Here is a 21649-nt window from a genome sequence, read left to right on the forward strand (position 1 = left end):
TTCTGTCTATAAATTTCAAACGGCTCAATAACCTGACACTTTAATAATAGATCTATGGGAGGAAAGTGTTCACAAAACAAATTTGCCAGAGGAATGCATGAATCAGCAAGTGAAACCACACCGCTCATTTTTATGCCTATTTGAAAAAGATCTAAAGGAATACATTGATTAAACAAACAACGGGTACAACTCATAGCAGGAACTGTGAGTTAGGAAGCTGAGAGACTTCCTAACTGAAATTGAGAACTGAAGGATGTTTGCTTGCTTTATTTTTTTCCTATGTAACTGCCTTCAGACAATCTACTACTGTTTTTTATGCCTCAAGGGAATATACCAGAAGACTGTCCTAAGTTGGATGAATTAAAGTAAATTGTTCTACTTTTAAAATTACAGCCTCATGTTTAAAGTCAAAACTGTTATGTACGGCACATACCAGGATCTTGCTTACATTAATTTAAATATTAATAACTTAACAAAATTTTCTCCAGATATTTTTACTCATTTGGAATTCTCACTGATTAAAGTAAAATAATACACACAACTTGTCAGTAGCATAACTGAACTGCAATGTGCTTGGAAATTCTGATAAAAATGGGAGCTTGCGAAACTTATCTGTAGTATGAACGATACAGTTCACAATTATAAAATGCAATCTTCTGATAGCCACTGCATTTATTCATACATTCAAAATATATGAACTCTGATTCTAGTCTTTGATGTTTTAACACTCTCAGAAACGTGAACATTTTTTTTTCTTTTCGTCTAGTTTTTCTTATTCCCGACTTAGTAATCATGATCTAAATCCTCTCTTGTTCTTATTCAATGTGATACTGAAACAGCTTACTCTGTTTTCTGCATCATTACAATTAAGTTTGTTAGGACTGTCCTAGGAACACGGTAAATGAGCTATTCCACTGTGTCACTTCTGCAGGCTGGCTGACTTAAGCAGGAAGAAAAATGATAGCAAGGGAATTGCCATTAGATACACACCATCTACTTCGCCAAGACAGCTGATTTCACAATATATTCAATAATACAGGCAGGAAATTCCACACATCTAATAATAAAGTGCAAAGTAGAGTGTGATAAGTATTAATGACTTAAGGACACAGAAATTCATAAGCAATGGTCACTTCTCATTACTTACCCTTGAAGAAAAAATATAAAACCCCCAGAAATAAGTTCTGGATGACAAATTTCATCTGTTTTAATAGTTTCACAGAATATCACATATTGCCCAGTATATTGAAATGGATATTTATGAAAAAAATACATATTTGGTATTCCAACCCCCCAAAAAGGTAATTTACCATTTTCAGAAGTATATCTAAGGTTCTGCAATGCAGCTACAGCAGCTTGAGTGCCTTGAACGTCTTCTCCAGCCTCTGTGATATGGAGATACTGAGTGGATGCTTCTTCAGAAACTTCGGCAGTTAACTTGAAAACAAAACCAAGTCAATGCATGGATAATCAGAGAATCATAGAATTGCAATTTTGTTAGCAAATTAGAGAAGAACTGAAGTTATGAGCTTAAAGGAATGAATTTTGGACAATAATTATTTTAACAAGAGTTACAGAAATCAGGGGTAAACAATTCATGAGAAATATTACCTAGAAGTTGGGATATCATCTTAAAGTTTTATTCTTCAAGATTTTCCCCCCAAGAGTTGTTTTCAACACATTAAATGATCTTGAATTCATTTCTGTTGCATAGTTATTTTATACTTAACAGATTTCTGATGTGTCATGGTCTAGTAAAGACATTTTGGGCAAAATTAGGCTGTAATTCTTGTCTTTGACTTGTCTTTGCAGATCTGGTAAAATGCTTCTTACGTTTGAAAATGGCATTTTATTTTAGAAAAAAAATATCTTTTCCATAACCATTTTTTTTTTCAAGACAAGCTGTTAACATGTACTTCTCCCCCGACGGGACTTTTTTATTTATAGCAGTTCCAATAGCAGAGACAGGCTCGAATCCTTAGGGCCCTCTTACTTTTTCATGTTTGGGCATCAACTGGGAGTGTGGATGTAGAACAGTTTGTGAAATGCAAATGGATACATTTTAAAATACTTGCCCTTTCATCTTTGAATAAATGTCCATACAGAATCTACTGTGATAGTTTTGAGGATTTTACCCTCTGTTCACGGATACTGAAGAGCTGTTGAACACAAACTTGCAGGATGGCCCTTCCCAATCAGGAATTATGCTTATGCTTAGGGTTAGACAGCCTGAAATCCAGAATGGGTCTTAAACTGTGGAGATCAGACAACTGCAACTCCTGGATTTCCCTGTCACTGGACACCAACAATAGCCTAATCAAGCATACTCAGCATGCTAACTGGGATTTTTAATATAAGATCTAGATAATTCTGTGTTTTTGTCACAGCTTCTTTATCTACGGTCAACCTTGCTTTATTAGAGTAACAGTTTTCATTTTAAAACTAATTGCTACCCATTTTACAGCTTAAAATTTTATGGCTGATTAAGGTAGCTGAACTACCCCACCCAAACTGAGAAAATCCAGGTGGTGGTTTGATTGTTTTATTTGTTTGCTTTGTTTTCCTGACCTAACTTCTAAGGTCTAATTTAAATTTTTTAAGCTCTGATCTTAATCATTGATATTGTGACTCCAACATGCTTTGGACTGAAACTAGAAACACAGAATAAATGGTGGAAGACTTTACTCTCTATAATACCATTTAATATAATTAAATATTTCATATAATACCATCTTTTAGCCAATTAACTTACAAATTCAGGTCTAACCTTCCATATTCCAACATTGTCTGGACCGAGTCATAAGTTTCTTTCATTAATTCAGTATAACCTCACAGCTTCATGCATCTTTGAACTAACATCAATGAATATTTGGCATATGGTAAAGACACTGAGTTTTTTCAGTTTTGTGATTTTTTGCTAAAACTTTTGCTCTTTGTGCAGCAGAGGACTATAGCCCTCCAACATTGTTACTCCTACCAGTTATGAAAGCAGTCAAGATTAAGTGACAGGAGTGTATGCATTCAAAATGGAAATGAGACACCATATGACCTCCTGATGTTATAGAGTCAAGAACACATTTTTGAATATTTCTTAACTTTTTCTACATAACTTTTTAAAATCTTAAGGCCAAAGCCATGGCAACTGTGCTTTACCTCCCATTTTGTCTCCCCATCATGTTCCACCAGCTTCATGCCATGCTTGTTCTTAAGATGTCTGTTGAACTCCCATTTTGTACCATATACAAAACTGCAAACAGGACACTTAATGCCACCTACAAGGAAACAAAAATAAATCCTTTGATTATTTTTATATCAAGTATTTTTCAAGGCAGTAAAGACCCCTTTGTAAAGGAAAAAAAAACAAAAACAAAGTAGGTGTACTCTTACAGAGCTTAAAAGACAACTTTGGATGATGGAATTTTGGTAATAGAGTCTGGAGCAATTCAACTACCTGGATAGTTTTAGCAATCCTGCTTCCCTGCCTGCATGCTTCCCTGTGATGGATGCAATGTTGCAGGAATGCTCTTCCCCCATCTTTCCCTCCCTCTACAACTCTCTCCCTAGGAAACCTCTACTACAGACCAAATAGAAAGGAGCAGGAACATGCAGCTACCTGCATCTGTCTGAGATATTGTCTCATTTCTATAATTAGGTCCACATAGAAGGTATTGATTTTAAAGTCTATGGAACTAGATATTAAAGGATGCTAGGCTGCAACAGAGAGAACTTAAATTGCAAAGTAAATAACAACTTATCTCCTGGGCAAGAACTTGTGCTTGCTAGCTGTTGCTCTGCTAACAAAAGCCATTTTCCAAGGGAAAAGTTTTTCCAGTGAATGACAGAGTACTTAAGTTTGATCGACCTCAGCCCATTCTTTGGTTTGGCCACAAGCAAGCTCACTGTAAAAACTAGGGGATGTTTCAGCCTGTGCAGAATCATTCCCACACTCGTGATTCTGCTTGAAACTCAGACTAAACAGCACTCACAGAGATGACTCCAAGTTTCCAACGAAAATGTCTTTAAAGACCAAGGGTGCCTATGACTTATGTTCTGCTTCAGGCCCAACACAAACAACACCTATCACATGTATTAAATAAATATAAACAAATACTTTGGTACTCTGCATACTCTTATTTCAAATCATAGAGTTCCTTAGAGACTGTTTTTAATATTTGCTCCATTACACATCACTGCAGCTTCAAATGTAAATTGTATGCATATTCAAAAAATCTAGAGGACTGGGGTCTTGAAGCTTTAGGTTTAAATATCGTTTCCCTGGTGTCTTAAAAAGCCCTGGTCTGCTGGCCTTCAGGATCCAACCCCAAACCATAGCACCATTGTACTCTTTCAGTAAGTTCTGGTAGTTGTTTTCTTTTGCAAGTGCTTATAAACAACAGTGAAATCTTAATATTTAACATGCACAGCAGAGAAATATTTTCATGATTTTGAAAAAAAAAAGTATCTCCTTGAAGACCATTGTTCTAGCTTTCTCAAGTTTCAAGCAAACGTTATTAAGTTTTCTGGCACGTTGTTAAAGCAAACCAGGAAGAGTTAACAACATGCCATCTGCACCCAACTACCTTTGCTTTTTAGGGTTTCTGCTGTTTACATTAACATACAGAACTGTAAACCTAGACTTTCTGCTTACCTACAAAGTGATAAATAGCATGAATTTAGCACAATGGTTAGTAAGTATGCATCATTACTGGTTAAAGGACAAAAGAAAAACAAAAACTGAGCATGATGAAACCATAAGTGTTCAGATTTATACACTAGATTTAAAAGCCTCTACTTCTTTTTCTTATGGAAGTCATTTGGTCAAATGTCAGATCTTGGTTTCTTCACCAGATGGCAAGTGATGGCTCTTACCCGTCACATTCAAATGCTTCAAACATACTCGCATAAGCTGGTTATAAACTGAGTTCTCATTGCACATAGTCTTTTATGAATAAGGCGATTAGAAAAATCATTTGGTTTTACAGTAATGGAAATTTACCATTTGGCATTCTACCGGGTGAAAAGAAACTTTCTATTTTGGTAAAACAGAAGATAACTACACTCTGTTACAAGCGTGTTTCCACTGACACTTATTATTCCTCTAGGATTTCCCGCCTTTGCTCTCCATCTAGTGCAAGTCTTCACCAGACTTCACTGTTACAGCAGATGTTCAATACTCGGTCTCTGAACAATACTAAAAAAGTTTCTCTGTTAGTGGGCATAAAATTCTGCAGATCACAAAAGCTAAATACCTTGGTTCAGATTAGGACAAAGATACTATCGGTTAGACAAAATGAAGTGAAATACTCATTCCATGATAATCTGTATTATTAGAAAAAACACCATTGTAAAAGAGAGGACTTGCCCACATTATTTGATACTGCAACTGTTATAACAATACACCAGATTAATTAAAGCTGCCACTTTTGTTACTGTGACTTCAATTAAAGAACAACTCTGGAAGCATAGAATCAAACTGATAATACGTGACTCTATATCAGCGAACTGGTATCAAAGCTCAGGAAAATTAATTTTCACACAATTCTTTAAAATTAATTGGCAATGTATAGAGAGCCGATAAATGACACACCTTATCTACATTTCGTACCAAATCTGATGTGTACATTACTGTGTTGCAGACAAATATTATACAGCTTATGCCTAACATTTTCTTAAGACAGCTGCTACTGTCTGCTAGAGTGGTGGCAGTGGCATAATAGAACACAGGGGCCACAAATGGATCATGCATACATGCTGCACAAGTTGCTACATGAACAAAAGCATAAAAAAACATCTTCCAGAGAATGTAAAGCAAGTGATGGCAGAGAAAATAAGTAACAAGAAAATAAACAATTTGTAGAAAAAAAATGTATGTGACTGTCCCGGTACTAGAGAGCAAATTAAACTAAAAAAGGAATCTATCAAATGAGCAAGTAGGCAGGACCTTGCAAAACAAATTAGCAAGGGAATACCTGCATAACGGTTATCCCCTATGCAGACTGCATCAAATTCTTACAGTATATATTTTTCTTTGTTATTTTAAAATACCAAAATAAATGTCATTTTCATGTTATTTTCATTTCATGTGAAATAAAATTTCACATTTTCATTTAAGTGAAATGTCATTTCACTTAAACAAAACAAAACACCACCCCACCAAGGAATTTCTCTGATCCTGACTGATCCTAATCTCCAAGATAACCCAGAAATGCTGCTGCCTGTCCCTGGCAAGACGGTTGCTCATAGGAGCCTGTTTCTTCTATTCTTTGAGCACTTTACGAATCTAGAGCAGAAGCGAGCAGTTTACACTCCTGCAGGTGTTTCCAATAGAGGTATTTGGAATGTCTGCAATGCAGTCAGTCATATACCAGGTGATGAGAGTGGAAAATAAAAGATGAGCACATCTGAGATAATTCACTCTGGGCTCAGTAATTCAGAAGAGGCAGAACACAAGAAGATGAATAGGGATAGACAGTTTTCATTAGGTGCTAATCTTTGTTAGTTTCCCTTCTCAATTTGTTTCCAAACCCATCCATTCGCAGGTTCTCCTGCCTTTTCTTGTTTGTCTACAGTCCTTTAATTTCAAAGGACTTGTTTAATACTGGGTCTGAATGGTCTTTTTCCCTTATATGAATACATGAATAATTTTCTAAAATTGCTTTCAGGTCTATGAATATGGTAAATTGAAACTTGATAGAGGCTAGTTAGGTGGCAGGTTGCAACTGCTGAACCAAGCAGCTCAGAAACACGTACCTTGTCATTCTGCATAATACATCCACATTGATCTGTTTGTGCTGTGACCCAGATTCAGAAGATATTATCCCAAAATTAGGAAAAATTTTATTAACTTCAGTTGCATTCGTGTATATCAACTCCAAATGCAAATCCTAATTACCTCAGTCTCCCAAAAGGAACATTCTTTTCCCCAGTGTGATACCACAACATTTTAGAAGAAATGTCATCTTTTTGCATTCTGATAACAAATCTGCAGGTCTCCCATTTTTATTTTTAGTCCACAGGTAAGACTCCACACAATGGGTCACATATTAGGAAATGGAGCTGGCAAGGGTGGTTGGATGGAAGAAAAGTGCAGCCACTAGCATGGCTTTCTTCATGATAGAGCTACGGTAAGAAGCAAAGGCCTGGTAGCTACTACATAGGCTTGAAGCCCCTTTACTGTCCTTATACCCTACACAGCAGGTCAGTATCTGGAAAGCAAGCACTGAACTAGTGGTAGTACAAGAAATATGAATACTCTGTAGGGAAAGGAAGAGAAAGAAGGATGCAAAGTCAAAGATGACAATGTCTACCACAGAAAAAAATTAAAGGCTGTTCCCTTTAATCTCATTCCAATGTCTTCATTATCAGAAAACTCCTGCATTCTCAACTTTAATTATTTTCCACTGAAATGTAAAAACTGTATTTTCAGAAGAGCAGTTATCTGGCTCCCAAAAGGGAAAAGGAAACTTAATAAATGATTAATTTTATTTGTTCAAAAACATTGTTAATACAAAATTAAGGATCATATTTATAGAATTCAATCTATGGACAAATAATTCCTTTCACTGCTCAGAAATTTGATTAAGTTAAACAAAGTTCTGGAAATTCTGCTTTTGCCAACCCTACTACAGAACAGTGACTTTGCACACTGACCAAGTAGATATTACATCTTTGAAACAACTGCAGGTTCTCTGATGACCTTCTCCATCTGTGAAAATAATTGCGAAATTCTACAACACATTTCTGCTCAGAAAGTAACAGACAAAGATGTACTATAAGTTAATTCTGATTTCAGAATTCCTGAAAATTTCTCTTTTTTTTTTTTTGATTAAAAGGAAAAAGAAAAACACCTTCCAAAGAAGCAAAGTAATAAAATCAACTCTACCAAACACTAAAATATTTTCAACACAATTTTATATTTAATTTGGCTTTCCATCTTCACCACCAGGCATGAGAACTGAAGAAGTTTTGTGCTTCATGAACTGCTAAGTATATTTTACACTCAAAAAAGTATCTGACTGCAGAGTCAATCGTTTGCTTTGGTTCACCTGCCCAGTGAAAAGCAACAAAACTACTTAAGGGAATCGGACAACCAGCACATTTTCTTTACCTGCACTCAGACACTGCAAGGAATGAGTTTCAGAATTACTAGAAAGTAGTAATGATTTATAGCATAACACCCAATAAAGAGGAACACATATCCTGCAAAAGCTTGTATTTAAATCAAGTTTGCTTCAGCAAAAAACAATAACAAGTCCTATATAGGGGAGCTATACCTTGTTGGAGAAGGGCTTCTGCTGCAGGTTCCCCAGAACCTATGTTTACATACTCCTCATTAGGATGCTTTCTGTTGTAATGCCTCTTCAAGGACCCAGATATGTTGCAGGAATAGTGGCAGTGTGCACAACGGAAAGGCTAGGAGCAAAAAGGAAAACATTAGAAAGCATTTCTTGACTTCTTCAGGAACAAGGTCTAAGCCACAATGTTTAGATCCAAAGAAACCCTGCTGAGTTCCAGATTGGGCATTTTCCAAGGAGACCTTCCAAAATTCAACGTAAATGGAAGTTGTAAAATCTTACCTAGAATTTAGTACTTGTCATTATATGCAGAGCACCACATATTGTCAGGATTATAAGATTAGTATTTACTTTTCATAATTCAGTAAACTACATATTTTCATAATTGACGATCTGACCATGCAGAGACTTTTGACTACAAGTAAATGACTCAGCTGCCGTGAGCAAAGTAACTCTTGTCTGAAAAAGGGAAGTGAGAAACCTAAAATAAATGAAGGTACAACGTGACTGTACACCCAAACTAATTTAACAGACACCCACAGCTGACAAAGCTGATCGCTTCCCTTTCCTTTCCTGCTCTCTTCAACATGCTCGCAACTACTTCCCTTTCACTGGCACTCACATTCATACTATTTAGAACCAGAGAAGCACAGAATCACTCAGGTTGGAAAAGCCCTCTGAGACCAGCTGGTCCAACCTCTAACCTAGCACTGACAAGCAGTACTGACTTAGTGGTATGAATTAAGTTTGGGGATCTAAATTAATTAATTTTTAAGAACATGTCTCCCTCCAGCTGACAGCAACAGACATTGCTAAAGAAAACATTTAGGAAAACAAGCTCTTGTGCCTAAAGCTAGTCTTTGAGGAGCTACTGAGTGAAATAGGTAACTGTTACAGGGGGCTGGGCAGAACCATTTTAGGCCTGAAACAGGTCAAGGACATTGACTGAAGTCCTTCAGGGAAAGTAACATTCCTCACAATGGGATGCAAAATGCTTCATGCACAGCAACCAGACCCACCCAAATGTAGTCATCAGGAAACAGCTGGTACAGGAATGCTTATTAAGAAGCTGAATTTAAAGCTGTGAAGTGTCTGCTGTGTGGGCCTACTGGCCAGAATGTTCTGCTGAGGTTATTGCTCGTGAACTTCCTTCAGGCTCCAAGCAGCAGGAATACAGAAGAAAACTGGTGTTCATATTCCCTTAACCTTAAAATTCAGAGTGTACTGTAACACTCAGCTATTCATTTTTTCAGAATCATCCAGATGCACTGGTTTGCTCTTGTACCAGTTGTAACTCACTTGCATGTACCATGTGTTATCTGCTACTGGACAGTGTGCCTGCAAATTCCTGGCACAGTAGGGACGGGCAGCATTTTTTTCTTTAATCTGTTTTTGTAGAGTTGAAGGCACAATCCCTATAGCTTTGTGCAAACAGAATCCTTTAGTACACATAATGCACACAATAAACATGAAGAATATATTGAATTGTATTAATTCTAGCAGTGGATGTGGTCTCACTGGTCTTAAAGATGATGAAATAAGTACAGAAAAACTTGCTTTGGGACAAGTTGTACCATGGATATATATCTGTTTGTGTTGGCTAATGATTCTAATTATTTCTTTAGAAGTATTCAGAATAATCATCCTTTTAAATTCAATTCAGTTATTTCAAACATGTCTAATGGTAATGAAAGGTCTGAACAACACGCAGTCTTTTATCCTATCTGGAAGGCAACTAATTATGATTACTTCACACAGTTCACATAAGTACAGAGTAAGAAATATGACAAGAAACAAACAAACATGGGGAAATCTCATCTGTGGCAGAGAAATCTTTCTCAGACTTCTATTGTTGCCCATGACTATTCCAGTTTCACCACTTTCTGCAACTTTCGTAAGTGTCTCCAAGCCCTGATGGAAAAGGGCTGTTTTCTGAATGTCCTGTTGATTCCTTTGAGCTGTATGATACTGGAGCAACAGCAGCAACTTCACTGCACTACTGCTATCTGCAGTGCAAACTGATGGAGCTTGATAGAAAAAATTGCTAAAATGTCAAATGACAATATTCTTGACAATAAAAATTATCTGAATGTATCTTACAAAGCTGCCCAATATTGATATTGCAATAAATCTGTCTAAAAGAATGAGTGCCAGAATTTGAGAACAGTAAAAAAAAAAAAAAAAAGAAGCACATGCACGTATCACTGCTAAAGTTTTCAGCAGCTACAATGCATCTACATAGAGAGAAATTAATGAATGATACTTCTGAGTGGATGTACTCTGAAACACTGTCTACAATTTTAATATTTGTGAGAATACACTAAATGATGAAGCATATGTTGATTAGAAATGCTCTTTTCAAAAGAGGTTTTAAAAAAACACTCGACTAAAGGTCCACTAAATGCTGAGAGCCATGCCAAACAAATTGCATTTTTTTTTAACTAACCAAAAAAATACACTGAAGTCGTGTAACAGCAGCACTTTTAATAATGTGGCAAGCATTAGTAAATGGTACGTATGAGCAACAAAAAAGAAAAGGTAATATTACCAAATCTTTAAATTGTTTTATATTAATGCAGCATTTTTTATTTTGATCTATTCTTCCCTTGTAGCATTTAGCTGCTTCTGAATATCTTTTAACTCACTTAGTCTCCGTTGCCTTTCATTTTCATGTACCATAACCCAAATACATTCTTAACCTTTAATTTGTTTTCTCTCTGGTTATCCACATCTACTCTACTACTTTCTATGTCATCCTGCATCTGAATATTTTTCTATCTACATCAAGATGTCATTTTTTCTTCAGATTCTATGTAAGTACTGACTGGTTGTTCACCAGAATAATGTTTGAGCATTTCCTTTCCTGTGTAAAGGAAAATCTCTCGTGACCTGCTTTGGTTTAACTGAAATGAAATCAAAAAGTTCTATACAACATGACGATCTGCAGACTAGAAAAGCAGCAGAACAATAGTCACCAAGATCTCATCTATCTTTAAATGTACATATAAAGAAAACCCAAAACCCAATCCATTTCAATTCCTCAGATACCTAAATTTAAATTGAACCAATCAAATGCTGATAACTGCTTTTTTAATACACATTCTTTTTCTTCTAGTACATCTTGAAGTAACCAGAAACGTGAGTTCGTGTGCTACTTGGCATTCTGAACTCCAGCTATCAGCAGTAAGTCGCTGTCCAGTTAGAAGAAACAATGCTCAGACAATTAACAAACTAACTTTTGTCTCTGCAGCTCTGGAATTCACTTTTGAAAGTGTCCTGATATCCAGATTCTCTATAGGTACCTGTGAATCAGCAGGGCATTGTGACTCTAGTGACACACAGCTTGGAAATAGGCTGGATTAAATTATTATTAGGTCACATGACTACTGATATACATTTTTGAGTTTGATATGCATGCAAGCAACTATCCCAGAAGGAGGCAAAATGTTACTGAGAGACGCAGTTTTTGAATTCCTTTTCAGCGTTTTGCAGTTCTCTTAATAATGCATTGAATAGACACATTTTAATGCTGCAAAAAGGTGATGGGTCAACAGTTCTAAAACCTATCCCGAGGTCAGAATCATCAGCGTTTCAAGACCTGCATTATGAGTACTTTCTTCTCATCAGCCATTAAAAAAAGCTAATGCATATGTCCATCTATGAGAAAATATTTTAAATAAAGGATATAATTATACAATAAAACCACGTACTTAAGAACGAAAAATTATTTGTTCAAAGTTTGTTATCTCTCTGAATGACTTGCTTCATTTTCTTATTTGTTTTGTCTTCCAAAATTCAAGTCATGATTCAAAAGACTGTCTTCCTTTCTGCCTTATGGAGGAACGGTTGAAGGGTACTCTCTACAGAAGCAAACTAATTTGTCAGATAATGAAAAATGTTGCCTATCAAAATAATATGACATTTTCTATAAGAAATATGTTCATTGCCAAGATAAAATGTTACATTAAAATGAACATTTTCATATCTACAAAATACTGGATTTTTCTGGAAAAGAAACTAGGATCATTTCTATTTTCTGAATATAACATTTCACAATTCATTACATCAAGACCTATCATGCTGAGAACCAATATGAAATATGGGAGTAAAACCATACTACAGTTTATTAATAAAAAACATATCTCTCATCTAAACACTTCACAGAAACATTAACAATCTTCAAAACTCTTTCCAAGACACATTTCAGATAAATGAGGTGTTTTAAAATTAATTCTGTTCAATTTTCTTCAAGTATATGAACTCATCTACAGCACATGAGACTGGCAAATTTTCAGAGATTAAGGTGTGCAATGAACAGTGATGGATGGGATTTACTTTCCTGCTTCCCTAGGACACTTTTTAGGTACATATGAAGTTAGATATCTCAAGGAATGACAGTCAGGAAAAAAAAATAGTGATACTTGTTTTATATTGCAAAACTTACATAAGTTTGGCAAGATTCTAAATATAAATTGTCTATGAACAGAACAAATCTATCTCAGAAGCCTGAACTAAAAGGCAAAATTCCTAAAATATTAAATGCATATGTATTTAATTAATAAATTACATGGTAATTGCATTAGTAATGGTGAGAAGGAAGGAAAATGTGTTATATTTAAAACTGTTGTCTGAATTTCCATATAGTTCCAAATGTTATCAATAACCATGATTAATATGTTTGGTTACCTTGAAAGAGACATGTTGTTCCATATGACGTAGGAGCTGTGGCTTTTGGGCAGCTGTATAGTCACACACTGTACATTTAAACTGCTTTCCTGAAATGGGAGTAGAAAAAAAACAGAATCAATTTATTTCTATTTAATTTCCAAAAACTCCTGGTAATATTTCCTCATAAAGATGATTTCCAAAAGATTTCCAAAATGGTAACAATGAACACTATAAGTCTGGCAGCTGTTCTCCAAAATTTTGGTTATATTTTGGGCTAAGAGCAGTAAGGAAGAAAAAAGGCTTAAGTGTCATCTTTAAATTATAGGCATTAATTAGTCCAGATGCTCCTGGAACAGTCTCTTGGGCGGAAAAAAAGAAAGAATCACTACAGTAGAGCCTAAATGGAAGAAGGAAATGGAGGATTTACAACTGCAGGCACCTTTATTTTGCTACTCTTAAAGCAGATTTGTAAATCTTTAAAACACCAATGTGTGGTCATGTGTTTACCCTACTTCTGTCTCCGACACTGAGTTGTTACGATTCAAATACACTTAAATTTTCTCAGTTTTCTCTGCATGTTTTCTTGGTGTATTTCTGGTAGGGTATGACATGATGTAATATTTTTACCACAAGATTTCCTTTCATATTTAGCTCTACTCTTCCAATAATGATTCAAATGACTTTAGAAGCGATTTCTACAGAGGCTTAAGGAGAAATAAAACGTGTCATAGAATGAAATAGGATTAACACAGCAAATAATACAGAAGCCTTGTGTTCCCACCTTTCACTTTTGCTTACACAGTTTTAAAAACAATGAGCACAAGTTGTTCCATCAGCAGCAGATTGAATGATGCCTGCTTGCCTTGTTCATTATGACTTTTTGTCCTTTCTCATCTAAATCTCTGCAGTAACCCTCAGTCTCACATACAGTCCTACAAGGCAAGAGGGAGCACATACTGGGATTAGCTCATATCTCCTATGTGGTGACTTGCAGCTAACAAACAGAAGGGAGAACAGTCAGATTCTGTCACCTGTCCTTGCAGTGCTGATTCATATTTTTTTATTTTACAAGGTGCATATTTCCTTAAAATGTATGGATTTAAAATAATGATGGAAGTTCTTCTCTACTGAATAAATCAATTAAAAAGCAGTGGACAGGAAGTCCAAAGACAAGTGGTTCACATTTGCACACGCTGCTCCCACAGATACCAAGCTACAAAGTCACAGAAAGATTTGAGATGCTGTTTCTCGAGTACTTTGCAGATGGGAAGTCTGAGCTGTAAGCAGGTCTTCCACACAACACAACACAAATAGTCAATGTAGTTTGAAGGTTGCTTCTTGAAAAAAATATTAACTCGGTTCAGAAGTGTTACCCAAAGAAAGGTGCTTCTTTACATTCTATAGAGAAGAAGAGAAGACTACTATTGACTGAAGACTACATGTTGCATTCACAGTATATTTTAAATTTGTTTAAGACCTGCTAAGTCAGGCCTCAGTACTGCAGGTAGTGCCCTCCAACCTGAAACAGCAGCAACAAAAAGGAAGAACAAGAATTGGAATTTCAGCTACTGAAAACTGATGGTCAGAGGACTGAGTCTAAAATAAAGTCAACATTTTTAACAGGGGGCATGATTAACATCAAAGAGAATTTCCTCAAAATCAGATGGATGCCCTGTCACATGAAGTCTTTCAATCAAGTCTGCTAAACTATTCCTAATAAAATGTATTACAATCCAGCTGAAATGAGACGCAAAATTATTAGATTAAATTATGGCCTGTATTCTGCAAGATATCAGACTGTGTGATCATAAGAGATGACTTTTGGCCATGAGAACATTACTCTAACAGGAAAGAATTCTGACTTTTTCAAGAACCATCTGTTGCTGCTTGTGGCTCTGCGAAGAGTGAAACTCACAAACTTAAAACCATGCTGTAGGTTCCCCTTACATTCCCACCCAAATCTTTCCCTTTTGATTTAAAATAAAATCTCTCTCCTTTTACCGTCTTGCTTTCATACTCTTTCTCTGTGTTTTAAGATTGTATCAGTCCTGCTATGTCCAGCCAAATTGGAAGCTGTACGAAATACAAACAGACTGCATTCTTTTCTTAAATGTCCATGGATGGCAAACTCTATTTGATCAAAGCAGAACAAGTGTGTGTTAAAGCTAGCCAAAAAATAAAAGAAGCAAAAGGAAGGACTGAGGAAGTATTGCCTTGCAGAGCTCAGGTTTCTTTAAATTCTGAATCTCACTCAAAAAATTCAAAGTGTTTTACACTGAGCGTGAAAGCTTCCATAAACATAGCTAAGAAAAACCTTGATACAATTTCTGATATCTAATTAAAATAATGAAAACCACTTTTTCTGGTTTATTTTTAATCACAACCAGTAATAAACCTGGACTGCAGAATTGTTTTCTATCATGTCACCCTTGAGTGAAATAAAATAGACAGAAAACTACTTTATATTCCACCGGTTAAATTGACTTTGCAGGGCTGATATTTGAACAAAAATTGCCTAGACTCGTAAGTCAGGAAGACAAGACTCGTAAACAGCAGAAACATCTTTCAAATTCATTTATTTGTGAAATAACTGAAGAACACTAGATGCGTGCTAACAAGAAGTTTTGAAGTGCTGTCACTGTGCAAGGAGACTCTGGGCAAAGAGAAACTGTCAGCATTCGAGCGTCTGAAATTCACTTGACAAATCATACAGTACATTCCTGGTGACAAAGGTTACCTTATTTTTAAAAAGTGTTTGAAATACACAAAGAGTTCACTAGGGTGAGCTTAGTGTAGAAAATGACTCTAGAGTTCCATAGTGAAATCTGTCCTCACTTGGAGCCAGTGCAAAATGCGTTTTCCAAAGGTAAGAGGGATTCCTGGAGCACTGCATTTGTACCAGTCAAAGAGGGAGGTGCAGCAATAAGGACCATGCACTCACCTCAGCCATTACAGCCGATGATGGGCTGAAGCCAGATTAAAAAAGCTCGAGAGTCAAGGCTTCAGCCTGACTTGGTAGTAAATGATAGGAGAATATAGCTCCTTGCACACCAGTGTTGGAAACCAGCTTCACACCTCTCAAGCTAATCCCGACAAGACTAACTCCTGCACTACTACAGAGCTAAAATTTCCAAAATTCCACAGTGCCAAATTTCCAAAGCAGCCTCAGCTGAACTGCAGTACTTACTTACACACCTATATACTTGTTGAAGAAACAGAACTAACAGGTAAAACAAATTCAATGTTCATTGCCAAATTTCACTATCTGGACATGAGAGATGGAGAAAACGAAACAGAAGGGTTTTGAGATGAAACTCCATGTGGGGATTTTTTTTTTTATGGCACCATAGGAAGAGATCTTTGTCTGATTGTGCTCCAGCTTCCCGTTTTTATTCAAATACAGCTTGCTCTCTCCTCCTGCCAGGAACCAGCGAAAGATTCAATAACTGAACCCACTGATTCCTGCATATGTGATTTATACAATATGTGCGACATCTGCATGCCACGGACCAAGTTACTTGAAAATATTGGAAAGTGCTTTCTGAATAAGAAAGGATTTACTGACTTGGTAATACTATATATGCTTCCTAAAATATGTACCACTGTAATTTCAACAGAAACGTCTCTTCCGCTAGTAATATATACATTGATGTAAGTGTATATAAAAATAAATAAGTATTATTGGAGCAAAAACTTCAAATAAATTCTAAAGATGTAACAGGGAACATGTGTGCTTATGAGAAAGGACAGTGCTAGTGAACAGGCAAATATTTTATGAAAAAGAATTTAAATGACACGGTCAATAAAGAGTGGAATTAGGTTTTAAAAGGTTGCATGAGTAACAAAGATTAAGGTACAAAGTCATAATGAAGGTCAGCACAACTTCCCCTGCTAAATCATTTAGTTCAGTTTGAAAATCACAGTGGAATGCAGTACTGTTGTGGCCCAAATTCTGAAATAAAGGACAAAGCTTTCTTCGGGATTTGCATCTCATTTTTTTCTGTTATTATAACAAAAATATTAAAGTCACTGAGCAAATGCATACGCTGTGCATGTATCTCTTAGAAATATATGCCCGAACTTGCCACTCACTAGACCTGGGAACACAGAGCTGCAGGAGCCTTGCCTCTTTTGGGCTACTGGATTTGGCAACTCCTACCAATATTCTCCCAGAAGACAGTAAAACTAACCATGGAATTATTTGTATTTTCAAATGTATTTTCGAATATTGAGATCAACAGTTCTCTGAAAGGATCCAGAAAGATGTAAAGCCATCACAAAAATTTCAGAAAATTCCAGAGACAGTCAGCTTTCACAGAAATTAATTTTGAAAACTTTTTGGATTGTGGCACGAACGGAAGTATCTCCTGGGAATAAACAAACTTTTAAAGTAGTGCTCAGTGTTCAAATGAAGAAAGCTTATAAGGTCCTATAGTACAGACAGTATTTATTGCCCTAAAACAAACTTGGGTTTATTAAATATGCACTTACCATCAGCGGTATGAAGGAGTTTGTGGCTCTTCAAAGTGCCTTTTGATTTGAACTTTTTCCCACACATATCACAAAGGTGCGTTTTCTCAGTGCTGTGACGATTCATGTGTGCTTTCAAGTTACTCTTGCTGCGAGTGGCGTACTCGCAGAGAGAACATTTGAAGGGTTTGACACCTAAAGAGAAAAAGCGTGCTATGAAACAAGCTATACATTTTGATGAGAGGGTAGACATTGCCCTGAAAAAGAAATAGAGACATTTCAAACTGCGTGAGCAACATAGGCAATGAGGTCAACAGTTTAAAATTTGAATGTTGACATTTTACACTTTGGATGTTGACAAGGGGTTCCATCCTGAAGGACCCTGTCAGGCTTAAGTAGTGTGCCTGTGCAAACCTCGTAAGGGTCAACAAGGCCAAGCATGAAGTCCTGCATCTGGGCCAGGGCAATCCCAAGCACAAATACAGGCTGGGCAGAGAATGGATTGAGAGCAGCCCTGGGGAGAAGGACGTGGGGCTGTTGGTTGATGAGAAACTCAAAACAGAATCATAGCATCATTCATGTTGGAAAAAGACCTCTAAGATCATCTAGTCCAACCTTTAACCTTGTACTACAGTCCACTGCTATTCGATGCTACTTAGTTCTAAATCTGCACATTTCTTGAAGACCTCCAGGGATGGTGACATGAGCCAGCAATGTGCACTTGCAGCCCGGAAAGCCAACCGTATCCTGGGCTGAAGCAAAAGCAGCGAGGCCAGCAGGGCAAGGAAGGGGATAGTCCCCTCGACTTCACTCCTGTGAGACTCACCTGGAGGCCTGCATTCAGCTCTGGGGCCCCCAGCACAGGAAGGACATGCATGGACATATCAGAACAAGTCTGGAGGAGAGCCATGAAGATGATCAAGAGCACCCCTCCTATGAAGACAGGCTGAGGGAGTTGGGGTTGTTCAGCCTGGAGAAGAGAAGGCTCCAGGGAGACCTTACAGCGGCCTGCCATTACCTAAACGGGGCTACAGGAGAGCTGGGGAGGGACTCCTTGTCGGGGAGTGCTGTGATAGGACAAGGGGGAATGGCTTTAAACTAAAAGAGGGTAGGTTTAGATTAGACACCAGGAAGAAATTCTTCACTCAGAGGGTGGTGAGGCCCTGGCACGGGCTGCCCAGAGGAGCTGTGGATGCCCCATCCCTGGAGGTGTTCAAGACCAGGCTGGATGGGGCTTTGGGCAACCTGGGCTGGTGGGAGGTGTCCCTGCCCATGGAAGGGGGGTTGAAATTAAATGTTTTGTGAGGTCCCTTCCAACCCAACCCATTCTATGATATAAGAAATTTAATCTGTATCTTCTAAGTAAATGATACTGAGCTCTTGAGAGAATCATTTAACTTACTAAGAGACTGGGGTGTTAGGCTGGTCCTTTTTTGAATGAAATACTTCTCTACTGAATGGCAGTACTGAGTTTAGACTCAAATATGAATATTTTGGTTTTGACATGCTCATCCTTCACTTAAAAGTAGAATCTAGTCTGCCTAACCAATTAGTCAAGAATAGTCATGACTACCTGACAATGAAATATACCTCTAAAAGTTTTCTGATAACTCTAATTCTCTATTTACTGCAATAAAGAATGTCCTTCTTTTAGGACCAGTTCATTAAGTACTTAATATATAAGCAAAGGTTGAATGTTCAAAGCTGTGTTTTATTGTTATTTATCATCAAGTTTGCTAGTGGCTCACACAGTGGTACCTTTTCTCCAGTCTAAGATGCAAGCACTTAGAATTTCACCTCTTTCAAACCATCCAAACCACGTAACAGAGAGAGACAGACAGTATCTCATCTAGCAAAGGTATATAAGGACAAAGTAAATCCTTCAAAGAAAAGCTGGATATATCAGAACTAGCGGAGTAGTTCAACAGTTTCGTGAGGCTCTGGCAGTTTTAGGTTGATATTCATGATCTTAAAACTAGATTTATAAGCAGGAGGAATTATAGCCTACTTTTAAGCAGACTTGATTGCATGCTTTGATTTTGGAATAAATGTTTCTTCACCTCTCTCTCCTGCTAGTTACGATGAGATGGGTAGCAAGCTTTCTTGGCAGCATAAACTCTATCTACGGAATCCATAAGCAATTATTCTGAGCTTACAATTTGCATTACCTCAGCTCTTTAATGGAGTGAAAGCTATTGGAGACCACTACTGCAGTACTCAGGCAGGTAAGCTCACAGATAAGGCTTTCAAACAAATACACAGTTCTAGTATAAACATCAAAACTATCTGCATGGACAAAAACACTTTGGAACCAAAATACCAGCTCAAGCCCACCAAATTCCATTATCTGCTTTATGAAAAAGAATGGATGAAGAATCCAAAATAGTGCTCAATGGTCACACACAATCTGTTGCATAGATTAGCTGAAGAGCATATGAACAGTCTTCCACCTGTTAGAATCTTAGATTGGGTAAACAAGATTTTAAGTCCCAGGGATTTTTAAACTTTGTGCTACCATCTTACTATTTTTTTTTCCTTAAGAAGTCATATACATTATATATGATCAGCATTGCCTTATGGGTTTTTCATCACTGTTTATGTCCCCATCAGCTAGATGCCACACTGATGATGTAATTAAAATACACTCAGAAATTGTATGTACACATCAAAACAACAGGATTTCAGTTTTATGCCACTGAAGCTTGTGAGGAATATGAGACTGAAATGGCTGAAACTTAAAACCAGAGTTTTACCTTCATGAGCCCAAATGTGACGCTGAAGGTCTGAGCCATTCTTCATAAAATAAAAATCACAATAGGGACATTTCACAGCTCGTTTTCCAATAAGTCCTTTCAGCTGAACTCTTCTGCCAAGAATCTCTGAAATTGTAGTCACTGAAACCTCTGAGAGAAAAGTAATAGATAATAAAAATCAGAAGGACATCAGGGAATTTGTTCTCTGTTATATAACTAAAACTGAAGAGCTAGATCCTGAAGTGTATCCTGATACACTTCAAATTTTTAAAAGCTTTACTTTCCCTCCTGTCACTCAGATAAAACCTAAGCAAAGAACACAGCACTTCAAATTTAGGACTTTTTCTTTTAACGTTTTTAGTGTATTTTCACCTTTCTCTCCTGATCTGTGTACTCAATGTTCCCACTGCCTGATTAAAACAAGTAACAGTTTGGGTGTGCCACTGGCTTACAAACTATTTTCCATCAATGAACCTCCACAACAAACCAATTTGGTGCCTTTTTCTTTGGTATTTTCAGAAGGCTTTATTCAGATTTCACCTTGGATTTCCAGGGATGTCAAGGATCTCCAGACTCCATTCACTTCAGTCACTGCTATGCTCTTCAGAACGCCTGAATATCGGAAGGAGACTTGTGGAATAAATATGATTGGAAGACCTCTAAGGTCACCTGCTCCAAACAGGGCCAACTTAAGAGATCCAATATCAAAGGTAAACCAAACTGCTTGGGGTCACATCCAATCCTGTTCTGAACATATTCAAGAACAGTCAGTCCACAACCACCCTATTCCAGTGCTTGTCCACCTTCACAGTCAAAGTTATTCTCCTAATATCTGATCAGAATCTCGATGTTTTAACTCATGTCCCTTCACTGTGCGGTTCCAAAAAGATTCTGGCTCTATCACCTTCTTACCCTTATACCAAATAGCTCAGGACAGCAATTAAGATTCTTCTCCTAGCCTTGTTTTATTCAGGCTAAATACACATAACTCTATGTTTCTACTCTATATGATTTAATATTTTAGGTGCCACTGTGAAAAAGCTTGAAATAAGGAAGATTAAATTAAAACATCCCAAATACACATAAAGAAAACATTGCCAAATGCTTCTAAAAATAAAACCAATTTTTCCATGTATTTCAAAAGAATCAAAGTGACTCAATGAAACTATAACACTCTCTCATGCCATCTAAACGTTAAGGCACAGAGTCTTATAGTCAGAAAATGACTTATCATGCTACACACACACCAAAAAAAAAAATGAAAATTTGAAATTTACAATCTAAGCACAGATTTTTGCCAAATATGAACTGCCATGACTAGTGCCCTAGTAACTGCTTCCACAGTGAAAACAAAAATCCTGCCTGAACTCATTTTGTACAAGGAAGACAGACTCAAAAAGGAAATACGTAAGCCTGTGGACTGAGCAAGGTTATGTTTTAAAGCACTCAAACAAGAAAAATCAC

General features: G+C 36.9%; 1 protein-coding gene across 1 annotated transcript in view; it reads right to left on the reverse strand.

Annotated features, from left to right (window-relative positions):
• ZFAT (zinc finger and AT-hook domain containing) overlaps nt 1-21649 on the reverse strand; it is a 91917-nt gene that overhangs the window by 14706 nt on the left and 55562 nt on the right. Inside the window, exons 9-14 of the mRNA XM_068672699.1 lie at nt 20186-20335; nt 17454-17627; nt 12981-13069; nt 8274-8412; nt 3154-3272; nt 1311-1437 (exon numbers count right to left, since the gene is read on the reverse strand). Coding sequence (XP_068528800.1) covers nt 1311-1437; nt 3154-3272; nt 8274-8412; nt 12981-13069; nt 17454-17627; nt 20186-20335 — 798 coding nt within the window. The remainder of the gene's footprint in view (nt 1-1310; nt 1438-3153; nt 3273-8273; nt 8413-12980; nt 13070-17453; nt 17628-20185; nt 20336-21649) is intronic.

The sequence above is a fragment of the Anas acuta genome, chromosome 2 (assembly GCF_963932015.1).
Source record: "Anas acuta chromosome 2, bAnaAcu1.1, whole genome shotgun sequence".
NCBI lineage: Eukaryota > Metazoa > Chordata > Aves > Anseriformes > Anatidae > Anas > Anas acuta.